The sequence below is a fragment of the Mesitornis unicolor genome, unplaced genomic scaffold (genome assembly GCF_000695765.1).
Source record: "Mesitornis unicolor isolate BGI_N332 unplaced genomic scaffold, ASM69576v1 scaffold12954, whole genome shotgun sequence".
Lineage (NCBI taxonomy): Eukaryota > Metazoa > Chordata > Aves > Mesitornithiformes > Mesitornithidae > Mesitornis > Mesitornis unicolor.
The window spans coordinates 52,364-65,350 of record NW_010182124.1 but is presented as its reverse complement, the minus strand read 5'-3'; the positions used below and the strand labels follow the sequence as shown (position 1 = coordinate 65,350).

The 12,987-nt window shown below is 33.5% G+C and overlaps 1 protein-coding gene across 1 annotated transcript in view; it reads right to left on the bottom strand.

Annotated features, from left to right (window-relative positions):
• Positions 1-250: 250 nt before the first annotated feature.
• Positions 251-12,987, bottom strand: part of RB1CC1 (RB1-inducible coiled-coil 1) — a 58,675-nt gene continuing 45,938 nt past the window's right edge. The window contains exons 16-23 of the mRNA XM_010183675.1: positions 11,957-12,065; positions 11,596-11,836; positions 9,034-9,085; positions 7,689-7,736; positions 4,513-4,571; positions 2,649-2,785; positions 1,265-1,335; positions 251-898 (exon numbers count right to left, since the gene is read on the bottom strand). Coding sequence (XP_010181977.1) covers positions 821-898; positions 1,265-1,335; positions 2,649-2,785; positions 4,513-4,571; positions 7,689-7,736; positions 9,034-9,085; positions 11,596-11,836; positions 11,957-12,065 — 795 coding nt within the window. The 3' untranslated portion in view covers positions 251-820. The remainder of the gene's footprint in view (positions 899-1,264; positions 1,336-2,648; positions 2,786-4,512; positions 4,572-7,688; positions 7,737-9,033; positions 9,086-11,595; positions 11,837-11,956; positions 12,066-12,987) is intronic.

The following is a 12,987-nucleotide window of genomic DNA, read 5'->3' as shown; positions in this document are numbered from 1 at the left end:
TTGTATGGTTAATGTACAATGAGTTTTTTCCTGAAACTCAACCATGAAATACAATTTCATCAATATGATTTTTCTAAATAGATTAATACAAGATTTCTGTTTTGGTGGGAAGAACAAGTGCTTCACTTGGAACAAACGGCACAGACATCCTCCCTTCAGAATCTATGTGATCAATCCATCGAAAGTGCTTTTGAAGATTGCAGATCTAACTGTGACTGATTTTCAAAATCAGTCTATCAAATTACAAGGATTTTTTTAACATTAAAGAGCATTTTCATGTAATGAAACAAGTTGCAGTAGTTATTTTTATTCATCTACTGAGGCAAACTCATGTTGAAGAAAAATTATATGATTATCTGCATGCAATGAACACTCCTCTTTAAATAGCTGATGAATTTTACACATATAAAGAATCTGTTAAAGAGTGCAAGTACTTTGATAATGATTTCACAAAAGGACGTATGCTGGTAATAATGGTAACTAACATTTAACATCTAAATACAAGCTAATGTATATTTAACAGGCAATTAACATGGCTAACAAACCATGTTTCATGTGGTTGCCCTTTGAGAAAATGAACTCATTTGGTCCACACTCCTAAAGTTATCTGGGTAAAAAATTGAAACAGTTAGGGCCAGAGTTTTTGATGAAATCCTTGTTTCTAAAATGTGACCTGTTAAAAAGTAAAAGCAGTACATCAATGACGTATCTTGTCACATGACCTCAGTATAAAAAGATGGCCTGGCATTTGGAGCGATGAACAAGCACTGAAGGACAAGTCAAAAAAGAACGGAGACAGAATGAATGAAATTTTCTTGTGTTATACTTTCTTGTTCCATGGTACTGCTTTGACTCTGTAGAATTTTGTACCCAAAGGAACTTTAAATCTGTTTTGTGCCTACAAAAAACAACAACAACAACAACAACAAATCAAATTACAGTACAAATGGGATTATTCCTGTAATTTTTATATTTTTAAGCAGAAACTGATCCTCTCCCCTCAGCAGTAATGAGACCCTTTGGCATCTGACAAAGTTCTGGGCAGTATGGACACAACTACACAAGCCACTGCTCACTGAACTCTTCTTTCTAGTTCCCCTTCACTTGCTATTCACTGACTAAAAAACAGAGCAGGGGAATGACAGAACCTAGGACAATTTTAATCTCATTTAATTGCAGAGAGTACTTCTCATGATTTTTAAAAACACTAGATCTGATTTTCTTGTCTATTTTATCAAATGATTTTCCATTATCGTTTCCTTACCTTTTTTGCCTGGCAATATTCCTTTTCCATGACTTTTCCTAGCACCCAAGGTCTCCTAGATGCACCGGAAGCTAGAGACAATATATTTATTATTTTGGATAAACAACTACAGGTAACAGAATATTACATTCAAAGTTCAGATGACAAGATAGGTCACTGGAACTTTCAAACACAAACTTTGATTTTTTTAGTTTAATTTTCTTTTTTAAAGTTAACATTAGAGAAGACAAAAGGAAATCAAAACACCAATTCATTTAATGATTCAAAATTATTCTAGTCAACCCAGCTTGACCTTTTGGTTTGATTTAAGATGAGAATTTCCTGAAATATTTGAAAGGATAGAAAGTTTTCCATATTCAGCTATTATCACCCTTACTGAAATATTTGATTATATTTCTGTATTAGTGATGGAAATTACTCATAAATAATAACTATAAAGCCCTGCAAGCCTGCTATTTATGGTTGCAGTCTTTGAGAGTACCTGATACAGTACAGAATGGAGAAAAGTGAAAAACCTCAATAATAAACTGGCAGGTGAAAAGAGCAACAGTGGACATAAACACACTTTCAGCTTGTACCCATTTCTGTAACAGTAAGGAAATGCATGTATTTGTCTTGGATTCAAAGAAATTTTATCCATTTTACTTGATTGCTCTTTTCTAACTACCACTAATCACAGCGTGAAGAAAACATCAAAACAGATAGGACAGCTCACATACGCTTTGCATAATACTAAAACCAAAGCCTTTCTAAGCATGACTATTTATGACTATTCTGTATGTTAGCGACCAGAATATGAGTCACTCAAGAAACACGAGGTTGAAATGTTAACTTCACCCTTCAAGATTAATATGGCTACTGGCAACAGAACAGATTCTGTGCTACTGCGCACTGTTACAAATCAGTGCAAAGTATTCATATCTGGTCTGAATGCTCTACAACTAATATTTAAATTAAAATGAAATTCAATTTTTTTTTCATTTACTTGGCTGACAGACTTAATTGATCACTACAAAGATAGTGAGAAAGATGCATACTTTTTCCCTTACGTTTGCAGATGAAAACTTCCATATCCCAAAGATAAGGGACAACACAGAGACCATGCAGTCCTCAAACAATTTCAGTGTTGTCATAGCATTCTAAGTGCTGTTAATGTAGGCAGAGACAACCTAGAACAGCCTAAATGCCTGACACATAATACTGTAGGTGGATCTATACAGAATTATCAACTAGATATGTACATGTTAGTACAAAAGGTCATATGTAGATACATGCTTTCCATGTTTACCACATACATATTTATAAACCAACATACTAGTGTATTAGGAAGTAAAGAATGTTATTTGTAGGAAGAGATAATAATTGGAAGTAATATGACACTTACCACACTCACCTGGTTTGAGATCCAGTGCAGCAAGAGATTCTGAGTGCAAGAAATACAAGGTTGGACTAACAGTAAACAATACATAGTTGTCATGCCTTTCATCCAAGATGATAAGAACCAAATCGCCAACCTGGAAACTGTGGAGGGAAAAAAAGGAACTTAACCAAGAAAAAAAAACACATAGAAGCTTAAAACTACATTAATTACACTACATTTTTTTTCCAAGTACTGCAAAGACTAAGACTTAGTTGAAGAGCAGCACAGATATTTCTAGTTGTTATGCCAACTCATATACATTTTATATTTTCTGAAGTCAACAAAAACCTATCTTTTAAAAAGTGTTTTTGAAATGTTTTTCTACATCCATCAGCTCAAACTGTTGTTTTCAAAAGAACTGAGAGTTTTTCTTTAAAATATAAACAGAAAGCAACTAATGACATACTAGTGTTTCAATTTCATAATATTTTTATTCACCAACACTTAAGGTAATGATCACTGTGCCAGTGTTTACAAATACTATTTTGATGTTTTAAACTGAAGCCAATTTGAACATGGAAAAATACAATGAAATATTTATGTAGCTTTTCAATCTTAAAATTTTAAGTACACAGGACAATGAATGGATAGATCAAAGTCAGATGACTACTTCAAGTGTTAAAAGCAACGAAACACCATGCTGACTTGACATAAAAAGTTTCAAGAACCTGTTTCTTCCTGACACCAGGATAACACAAGAAGCCACAAAGTTTTCATGTCAAGTTTCAGTAACAGAATTGAGAGAACTTCTTCTGTCTCTAACTTCTGTTTCACGGTGCACGTGCTGGACGTAAAATATTTACCCATGAATGAAGTCTGAAATAGCCACAATTTAAGCATTAGACCATGAGGGGGCTCTAAGAATAAATATTACTACTACTCTGGGGATGGGGGAGGAAGTGGCAAAGAAAGAGGAACACTTTTCTCCATAGAAGGAGATTGCAGATACATAGGCAGAGATAAATAGGTCAATCTAGCAAAAAGATTAACTCCTCTGTTTTAAAGTTCACTTCCAGTCTAAATAAAAAATACTCCAAGCTTTTCTGACTGGACTTACTATGATGGCAGACTACACTGACTCAGATAAAGGCATCCGTCTTGGACAGATGAATTCTTCTTTCATTACATTTTCCTCACCAAAGACAAGCAAGAGAGTTGCTAGACTATTCACATGCTCACAGAAAAAGCTGAATCTGCACATACCGACGTTGTTACAATAAAAATGCAATTTGGTGTAACTTGGAAAACATTACAGGAACAATCTGTGTTGGTTTCTTTCCAAAAACGTTTTTTTATTATTCAATTAATATCAGACTGATAATGGTTGAATGACAGAATTTTAATGGTAATGACAGAATTTCATTCTTTCAAGGTAAGCCAAAAAATTTTGAAGACTTAAGGAAGGTAAAACTTTTCTTCAAATATAATGGAACACTACGCATCTTCAGGACGAACAAGATTCCTTCTACTGTTTCTTAGCATGATTTCAAGAAGGGTACAGATAAACAAAAAGTGATTTATAAGAAAAATCTGGGAAGATTCTAGAAATCCCATGAGGTATTATCCCTATGAACTGTGTAAAGAAAGGCACAGAATTCAAGAAAGCCACCGATATACAGAATTAAGAAAGGCCTTTATTTTCTTATTATTTAAAAAAAAAATTGATTTATGCATAACTGAAATGGTTCAAAAACTGATGGCTAAACTATACAGATGACCTGTATATCTTTTCACTGCAGAGCAAGAACAGAATTGTGACAATTTTTAACTACATGATTATTATTGAAAGCATATATCTCTGTTTATATGAAAATTAGCATGTACTTACTCTCTAATTGCTATTTTTTCAGAATGTCTTGAGGAAACTGATGACATGCTCTGGGACATCTATGAAAAAGAGAAAAGCTATTAAGTATTGGCAAGCCATGACAAAATGTATATTGCAGGTAACAATATGGTTAAGATAAATAATTTCTTATTTATTTCAAACTGTTTATTCTTCAAGGTCTTATGTTCACTCGAGAAAACAGCATACTTTTCCATCATCTTTTTCTGAAGTAAGATTAGTTTTTTTGTTTGTTTGCTGTCAATAGCTACCTTTGATTATAGTATTTCTTACATAACTTACTTCATCCTCTTTATTTAAAACTGAGAAGTGCTTTCCATATCAGTGCCAGTGAAGATTTGCTCTGAGCATACACAAGACTTATGATATAGCTGTGCACTCTTGGCCTTCTAAAAAAAGGTGATGGCAAAACACTTGAAGTTAAACATCTTTATTGCAATTAAACTCTGGATGTTGAACTTGATATGATCTCAGTTTTATTAACGACTGTCACAATCTAAAGTTTACTGCAACAGACAAAGCAGCACTCCCTGGCATAAAACTGAAGTCAACTTTACTAAGATCAAACAAAGGCTCGATTATGAAAGGCTTCGGATGTAATTCTTATCTCCTATATGCATGATATTTGCCTTTAAGTCTGTTTAAGTTAATTAATACTGGCACATGAACCAACTTCAATAGGACAACTAGATCTAAAAATGAATGTAAATATACATACACTTTCTGCAGTAACTGTGATAAGAAGAAAATAGGCAATGCCACTTTGTACCTACAAAGGGATACACAGCCCACATATACAGACATGTAGACTGTGAAGCTGACATGCTGTAAATGTATACATTTCATTACCCTTTCGTAACTTCCTTACAGAAGGCCTACATAATTGCCCTGCAGAAAGTCGTTATGGAAAAACTGCAATATCCCTAGGTTCCTACTTCCTGGATAATTTATTATATTATTATAATATTGTTGATTAAAATCTAGATTACTCATACCTGAAGTTTAGCACAAGATTTTTCAGCTGTAACTCAAATATTGTTACCTACAGTGTATTTCCTATTGTCAGTCTTCAACCCTACATCCCTGGAAACAGTATCAGCCTGTCTTAATATAAACCTATTCAGACCTCGCTTTCTTAATTTCTTCAAAGAATGAGTCCAAACTGAATACAGGACAGCACAAGAAGCTTTCAACTTCTGATGACACTTTCAGCAGTTTTCTTAAGGGGTCCAACTCCAGATCTTTTGTTGTTGTTAGAGACTACATTTCTTTGACTTATTCACATTCCACTTTTCTCTCTTGAAAAAGCTGCAACTAACATGAAAGTTACGAAATGTCAAATTTGCTTAGTTACCAAAAGTATTTGAGATATTAAGACCAACTCGTCAGATGTTAAGACCAAAAGATTTTATTCCAGTCTTAAAAACAGTAAGAAGTGTTAATTTGAAAAAGCAAACTAGCTTGATTTCTGAATTTTTCATTAATTTTTAACAAAACCAGAACCAATTAGAATGCTAAGATTATTTCCATTAAAGCTCAGTAAAGAATGTTTTATGAGTAGAGTTCTAATAGTCTCTAGACAGAAAAAAGTTCTTTCTCAATAATTCATATAAAATAACAAAAGTCCTGTAACAACAGTCCTGGTATTAAAAGGAGCTTTTTATTTTTTACTGCTTGCAGAGGTAACCCACAAGTTTTTCTGCAAAAACTAATGACTTGAAAATAGTTTCTTTTGTTGTTCAGAATCCCTTTTGGGTTCCTTATCTGAAGTAGCTTGATAGAAATAAATACTGATATTTAAGTGTTAATGTATCTTTCAGTCTTAGAAGTGTATTGGGAAAGGAGGGGAAAAGGACAAAGAGACAAAAAACTAAAATAATTTATTTTAGCTATGAAATAACCATTTATAATTAAGAAATTGAAAAGATATTATGTTCCATTTAGAAACTAATTTTGAATTGCTTTAAACACAAATTAATCGCCAATTTCTCCTACATGACTTGAGATTAATCATAACAACAAAAGGAATTTTCTATTTATTTTGTACAAGTTTTCTTCAATTTAATTTTATTCTGAGATGACAAGAGATCAAGAGTTTAACTTAGGAAAACTACAGAGAGTGTCAGAAGACTGTCCAGGTATTTTGAATTTTATTGTAAAAACTACACTGAAATACCTTTTGTACACTTCATTGATGTTATGAATAAAAAAATTCTTCTATAAAATATGCTTTTAGATGTCTTGCAACCCTCTCTGATGCCCTGCAGTAGCGGGGTTGTTATAGACAGGTTTTAATATGGAATGAATAGTGTCTGTAAAAAAAAAACCCAAACAATTTCAAACCTGAATATGTAGCAGGAGTAAGTGATGTAGTAAATTTCAATCCTATCCTACACAGAAAAATGGCAGATCCTACTGGGAAACCTTATCAAAAACTTCTGCTATAAAATGCAGCTTGCAACTACATAGATATCAATTTCTACCAAACTCCTAGACTTCATCTCACTTAAAGTGAGATCTCCATGGCCAGTTCAACCAATAAGCTACCTATCAAAGGACATGAGTTTCCCATACTCAGGAATTTTTTAAGACTTAAGGTTAAGACCTGCTAGCAAGGATAAACTGTGGAAAAATAAAAGGAGAAGGACTTATTGCACAGGAATCAAGGAAACTGTTACTACATTTTTTTTCCTTCCATAGGCATTGAGTGTTTAATTTTAAGACAATGGCTGTCTGTTTTTTCAGTTGCTAGGCAAAATTAAAGTTTTACACCTTACAAAAATGACAGGTGCAGTTTTCCTAAAACAAACAATCTCTAAGTTATTGCTAACACTCCTTCATTGCCTTCAATCTACTGTTGCTGAAAAACTGAGCCATGGTGCCACACAAATCAACCTTCCCTACCCTAAGCCTAGCTGGTGTGTGTTGTTCGGGAAGAAGTCTCTTTCTCTCCAGTCCTGGGAACCTTTTCCATAAGAACACTGCTAAAATGAGGTACCTCTGAAAGGTTATCAGGTTACTTATTTGCCACTTGCCTTAATACTTAAAGCATTTTTTAAGTTAACAAAATCACATTTTTAGATATTAACAAATGTAACATTTGTAAGCTTGTCTTATTTTTTCATAAGAACTAAAACATGCATTGCACACACACTTACCAATCTTTGATTTAATCTTTTATTTTCCTCTTCTTTCAGCTGCAAAGTCTGAAAGAAAAATCTCACCTGATTAATTAATATACCTTATATAGTATAAACATCTTAAAAAGTTGCTATGACCAGAGCCAGATTACTTACACAATATACACATTTACTACAGCCTTCAGTTTTAAAATATCAAAATATCTTTTGAACAGAGATATGTTAACAAAAAATAAAACTGAAGTCTAGCAACTACCACAGTGCTACCAAACTCACTGCTAAGCTGTTCTTCTCATACTCATTCTTCTTAAGTTAGGAAAGCATTTCACTGATAGAACAGCAAAAGAAATGTAATACATTACTATTTTAGAGCTTCTACCCATGACAAATCCTTTGTAAGTAGATGACAGAATAAAGCGTGTAAGTACTCCTACACAGTACCGCAATCCAGTAACAGAAAACATTCATGTTCTAACTGAATACAGATTTTAGTTTAAGTGACCCTAGAAAGCTGAAAATTAGATACATTCTTTTTTTTTTTTTTTCCATAAGGTCAACTTTGAAAAGGCAAGGAAAAGGCAACTATAATGGAGTTAGATACAACTGGATAGAAGGTTGAATAATTACTAGAATCTGAAAGATTCCAGTGAAACTACTAAGGGTTAATCTAGCCTTTTACCAAGAATAACAACTTATTTCATCAAAAAGGTTCAATTACTCATTCTACATTGAAAGCTATGCTCAAAATCAAAGTAGAAGTGTAAATTAAAGTTATGTATGTGGGAGAAGCAGGGGTGACAAGGTATAAACACACAATTCTAGCCTGTAGGCACATGACAATTACTTCAGAAAATTGTAATTTTAAGCACATTGATAACAAGCGTTATTTCACTTCTTACAGATGCAATACTGTCACTATTACAATGCATCTCAGGCAGAATTAAAATGCTCTAAGTAACAGCAGCCTAAGAGGAGAAAGTTACCCAGTTTCAAGAGAAATAGGTAAATCAATCTTATTTCCTCTCCAGCTGCTCTGGATACCTTAATTTGTAATCAAAACTTGAGGTTTTTGCTAAAGAAATTCCCTAGATCAATGATCTGCCACTCCTAAGAAATACTACACCTGACCCATTCACACTGAAACCTATATAAACAGAAGAAACAAAATTAAAGCTTATTTGAAATTACTTCAACAAATTATACTGATCTGAAACAAGTACAATGAAAACCCATTACCTGAAATGACATTTATAAACCTTGCAGATACTATATCGCATCAGAGTATATAACTGACCACAGCACAACTTCACACATGCAATGCATAAGTACTTAGTTGTAATGCTTAACCATACAATCTACTTACTCTTTCCAACAACATTATCCTCTGTTTTTCTTCAGACATATGGACATTTTCACTAAAAGAGAAAGAAGGAAGTGGATAGGTTAAAAAATGATTCTTTTTCATGATCAAAAGTTATCTTTCCCTCTCCATCCCTTCTTCACTCACTGATGAGTGCCAGCACAGAAAGATAACTTAAGAATCAGCATCAACATTTCTGGTAGGTTTTGGAAGTCTTTTTTTTCCCCTTATATAAATGTCTTTAAACCCAAGGAGCTTTTTTGTTGCAATAAGCTGTCATTGATCAGCTTATAAAGTTTCATAATGCAATTTCTACATATTTCCCATTATCTTCAGAATATCAGGGTGAAAGATACAGCTCCAAATGTTTTGGCAGTTAACCCTCAATAATGCAGTTCAGCTCTACAATGTCATGTTTTCCCAATCTTAAAGGCTCTGTGCCCTGGGATTCTCTAGTAGAGATACACCAGTGTGAACTTGCTAATTGCCTCTATTTATCTGCAAGATAAACTGAGCACTGGGGCATGATAAGATAATGCTAACATCCTACTAAGAAATTTCATAAGAACACAGAGATTAATTACTAATACAATTAAAATATATTTTTAAAAGCAGATTAATAGGGAAGAAACACTGTACTTGGTAGCCCAAATAGATTTGCTTAGGAAAAGAAAACAGACAAGTTTTTTGACATATCATCCATTCATCAAGTCTTTCAAAACATACTATAAAATCCAAGCAAAATGCCAAAAGAAACTAACAGGTTATAGTTAAGGCATGCTAATTATTACTTCATTTCACTTAAAAGACTGTTTAACTTTCACATAATAGGAAGAAGTCAACAGAAACCTGTAATAATTTCTGCCTATTACTTGACTTCAAGTACATTGAACTAAAGTATTTTTTAATTTTTCAATTTTTCCAGTTTTTCCCAGTTTCTATATGGAGTTAAAAAAAACAACTGTAATGCCTTGGACCAAACTTCTTCACCCTTTTCCCCTAAACTCTCTCCCAGTAATGGATTCTGAATGGATTCTCATACTGCATTAAGCATAACAACAGTCGAGTATCTTCTAGTAATGAGTCCTATTTTAATGCACACTTATCACGTGCTATTAATTTGTCTATTTCTAGTCCGACAGTATGTGAAATAGAACATGCTTTTTTAGTGCAGATTTTTTAAGCTTAACATTCTACATTTGTTAAGAGAAATCTATGAAATTTTTAAAGAAAACTGTAAAAAAAAATAGGGATTTTTGCATGCATCATCATAACCCCTCTGCTTGGACCATCAGTCTTTACTACTCAAAAATCTTTACAAAATTACTATAGGTAGATTTAAAATAAGAATCAAGGCTCTGAACTTGATGTACATTTTCATGGAAGTCAGTAGTGAAAAAACAGAAAATACATTTGCAGTAGGCTGAATTCCTGGCAACAACCAACAGGGCAACTTTGTACCAGTTAGAATTATTTAAGTTCAGAATACTTCATAGTCATGTAGTAGGACCAGATCACAGTCTATTAGCTTTACAAGTAAACTCTTAACTTACTAGGCAAGGTGTTATATGTCAATAACAATGTGCACTGCTATCGTAGGGCACCCAGAACAGAGAATTTATTGAAGCCAATGAAACCAAACTCTCCAAGTTCCCTCTCATCTCTATAATCACCTCAGTATTTCACACACAGCTTCAGACACTTACCTGCAAACTAGTCACCATCTAATTAGACCTTCATACAAAAAAGGTGATAAACTTCAATGTGTGCAATATCAACATTATTTGAATCTGTTGTAAATCCAAATTATCAACCAGATCCAAACACAAACGAACCAGTCTTAAGTGAAAAGTTGAGTTTGAGGTATGTAAGTTGTTTGCCCTAGCTGTTTTCCTCAAGTAAGGGTTTGAATCACTGAAGTTTTCTCCCTGGCCCATCTCGGCCTTTAGTGAGTTAGCAGTACAACACAGCTGACAGCACCGATGATTCACAGGTTACACAAAGAGATGCTGAATACCCCTCCTTCTCTCCAAGTGTTAAGACCACCTAATCAGCCCAAGTTCCATTACTTGTTTGGAATCCCATGGATTCAGTCTAATTTCTACCAAGCATACTTACCACTCCTTCCCCTTTGTCAAGGAATATCATGCTATGTTACAGCAAACATGCACATGAACAATCAAAGTTATTTTGTTTGGTTGGTTTTAAATGAGAGCCAGCCACTGTTCAAAATATATGCCAATAACATGCAGTTACCTAGCTCATTCACTATCACAATTACTCTTTTCCTGTTTGACTTACTTCTCTTATACTTAAGTCTATTTTTAAATCTCATAATTGTGGGGACAAGTTTCACCTTTAAGTTGCATACTTCTAAAGTCATCAAAAATAAACATTTGTGATGAGTGTGACACCCCAATTGTATGCATTCATTTAAAAGAGTTATCATTAGCAAGAACATCAAATGCAGAAGGACTGTTAAACATGTTCATTTGCTCTTCACAACACGCATTTGAAGAACGAGAAAATTCTTTGTGTACTTCTACTACAACGCCCCATACTTACTGCACAGCCATCATACTGGTTTCCATCATGGAGTCCATTCTCCCTTCAGCTGCAATATCAGAAACCAATCTGTCTGTGTCAGTGGGAATATCAGCTGCACAGGCTCCACAAACTTCTGAAGTTGCTGCTGAGTAGGTTGACGGAGAAAAATTACTACTTCTCAGTTTATTAACTTCTTCTTCTAGCTTTTTCTTCTCTTCAAGTAAGCGAGCTCGATCTTCAGACAGTGTTTCAATCAAATCTATAGCACAAGTAAACAAAAATTCTTTCAATAACAGCAGCACTAAGGATCAAAACCAATCCACAGTGAAAGGAACTGTCCTGTTAGAAAAGATTAATACTTCAGCAGAACTTTGCTTACCCTTATCTTTTTCTTGCTGTTGCGTAAGCATTTTTAATTTGTCACTAAGATCATTAATTATGTTTTCTTTTTTCATTTTCTCTCTTGCCAGAACAGTGTTAAAGTTGGTCTAAAAACAGAAAGAAGTATTACTGAACTAAGAAACGCACTGTATAAGTGTAATGCAAAATGCATCACTAGAACGAAAAAGTACAAAATATATTGCTCATCCCAGTTTCCTACATTGTAAATTAAACAAGGAATTATACTTGTTTATGTATTACTTTGGTGAAGAGATAACATGTCTGCACATTTTATTTTGCGGTTTCTCTGTAACAGTATTTTTTTTATTATTATTTTTATCCTTCTGGTTCTCCTCAAGCCCAATATACACTTGTAGTATAATTATAAAGAAATCATCATTAAAAAGTAATAAATTTTAAGTTGTTGAGTGTTTTTAAACAATTCTCTTCAATTTAATGTATGACAGTTGCATGCTTTATATTAAGAACAGTTACTTTATGGATTAAAATGGTTATTAAGACAAAGCTGCACTGCATCAAGATGTTACATGTAATAAAAAAGAAATATCATTATCAATAAACTAGAATAACATACTAGAATCTCAATTAAAAATAAGTTTCAAGTCATGCATTAATTCCTCAGCAAACAGTTAAGTAATGCAGAAGTCATACAGGAATCCTGGCTGATAGGCTGGCATATCTTTCCATATTAGTCTGATAAATCTTTCTGCTTCTTCAATCCTTCTACTGTTATGCCCTCATCCTTTCTACTCTTAAGGTGGTGCTGAATACAGACAAAAACTACCACAAGCATCTATTAAAAAATATATTTTAAACTGCAATCTTACTTTTTCAGTGAATTTTAAGATTGTCTTGATCTATGCCTATCAACACACAGTCTTAAAATGCAAGCTATTTGGCAGACTACTCAGCTTACATATGCACAGCAGCCTTCGGCGTATTGTTATGCATAACATAACTATCATACACCACAAGTATAAGTAACATCTCTAAGGTAATTTTATTGGG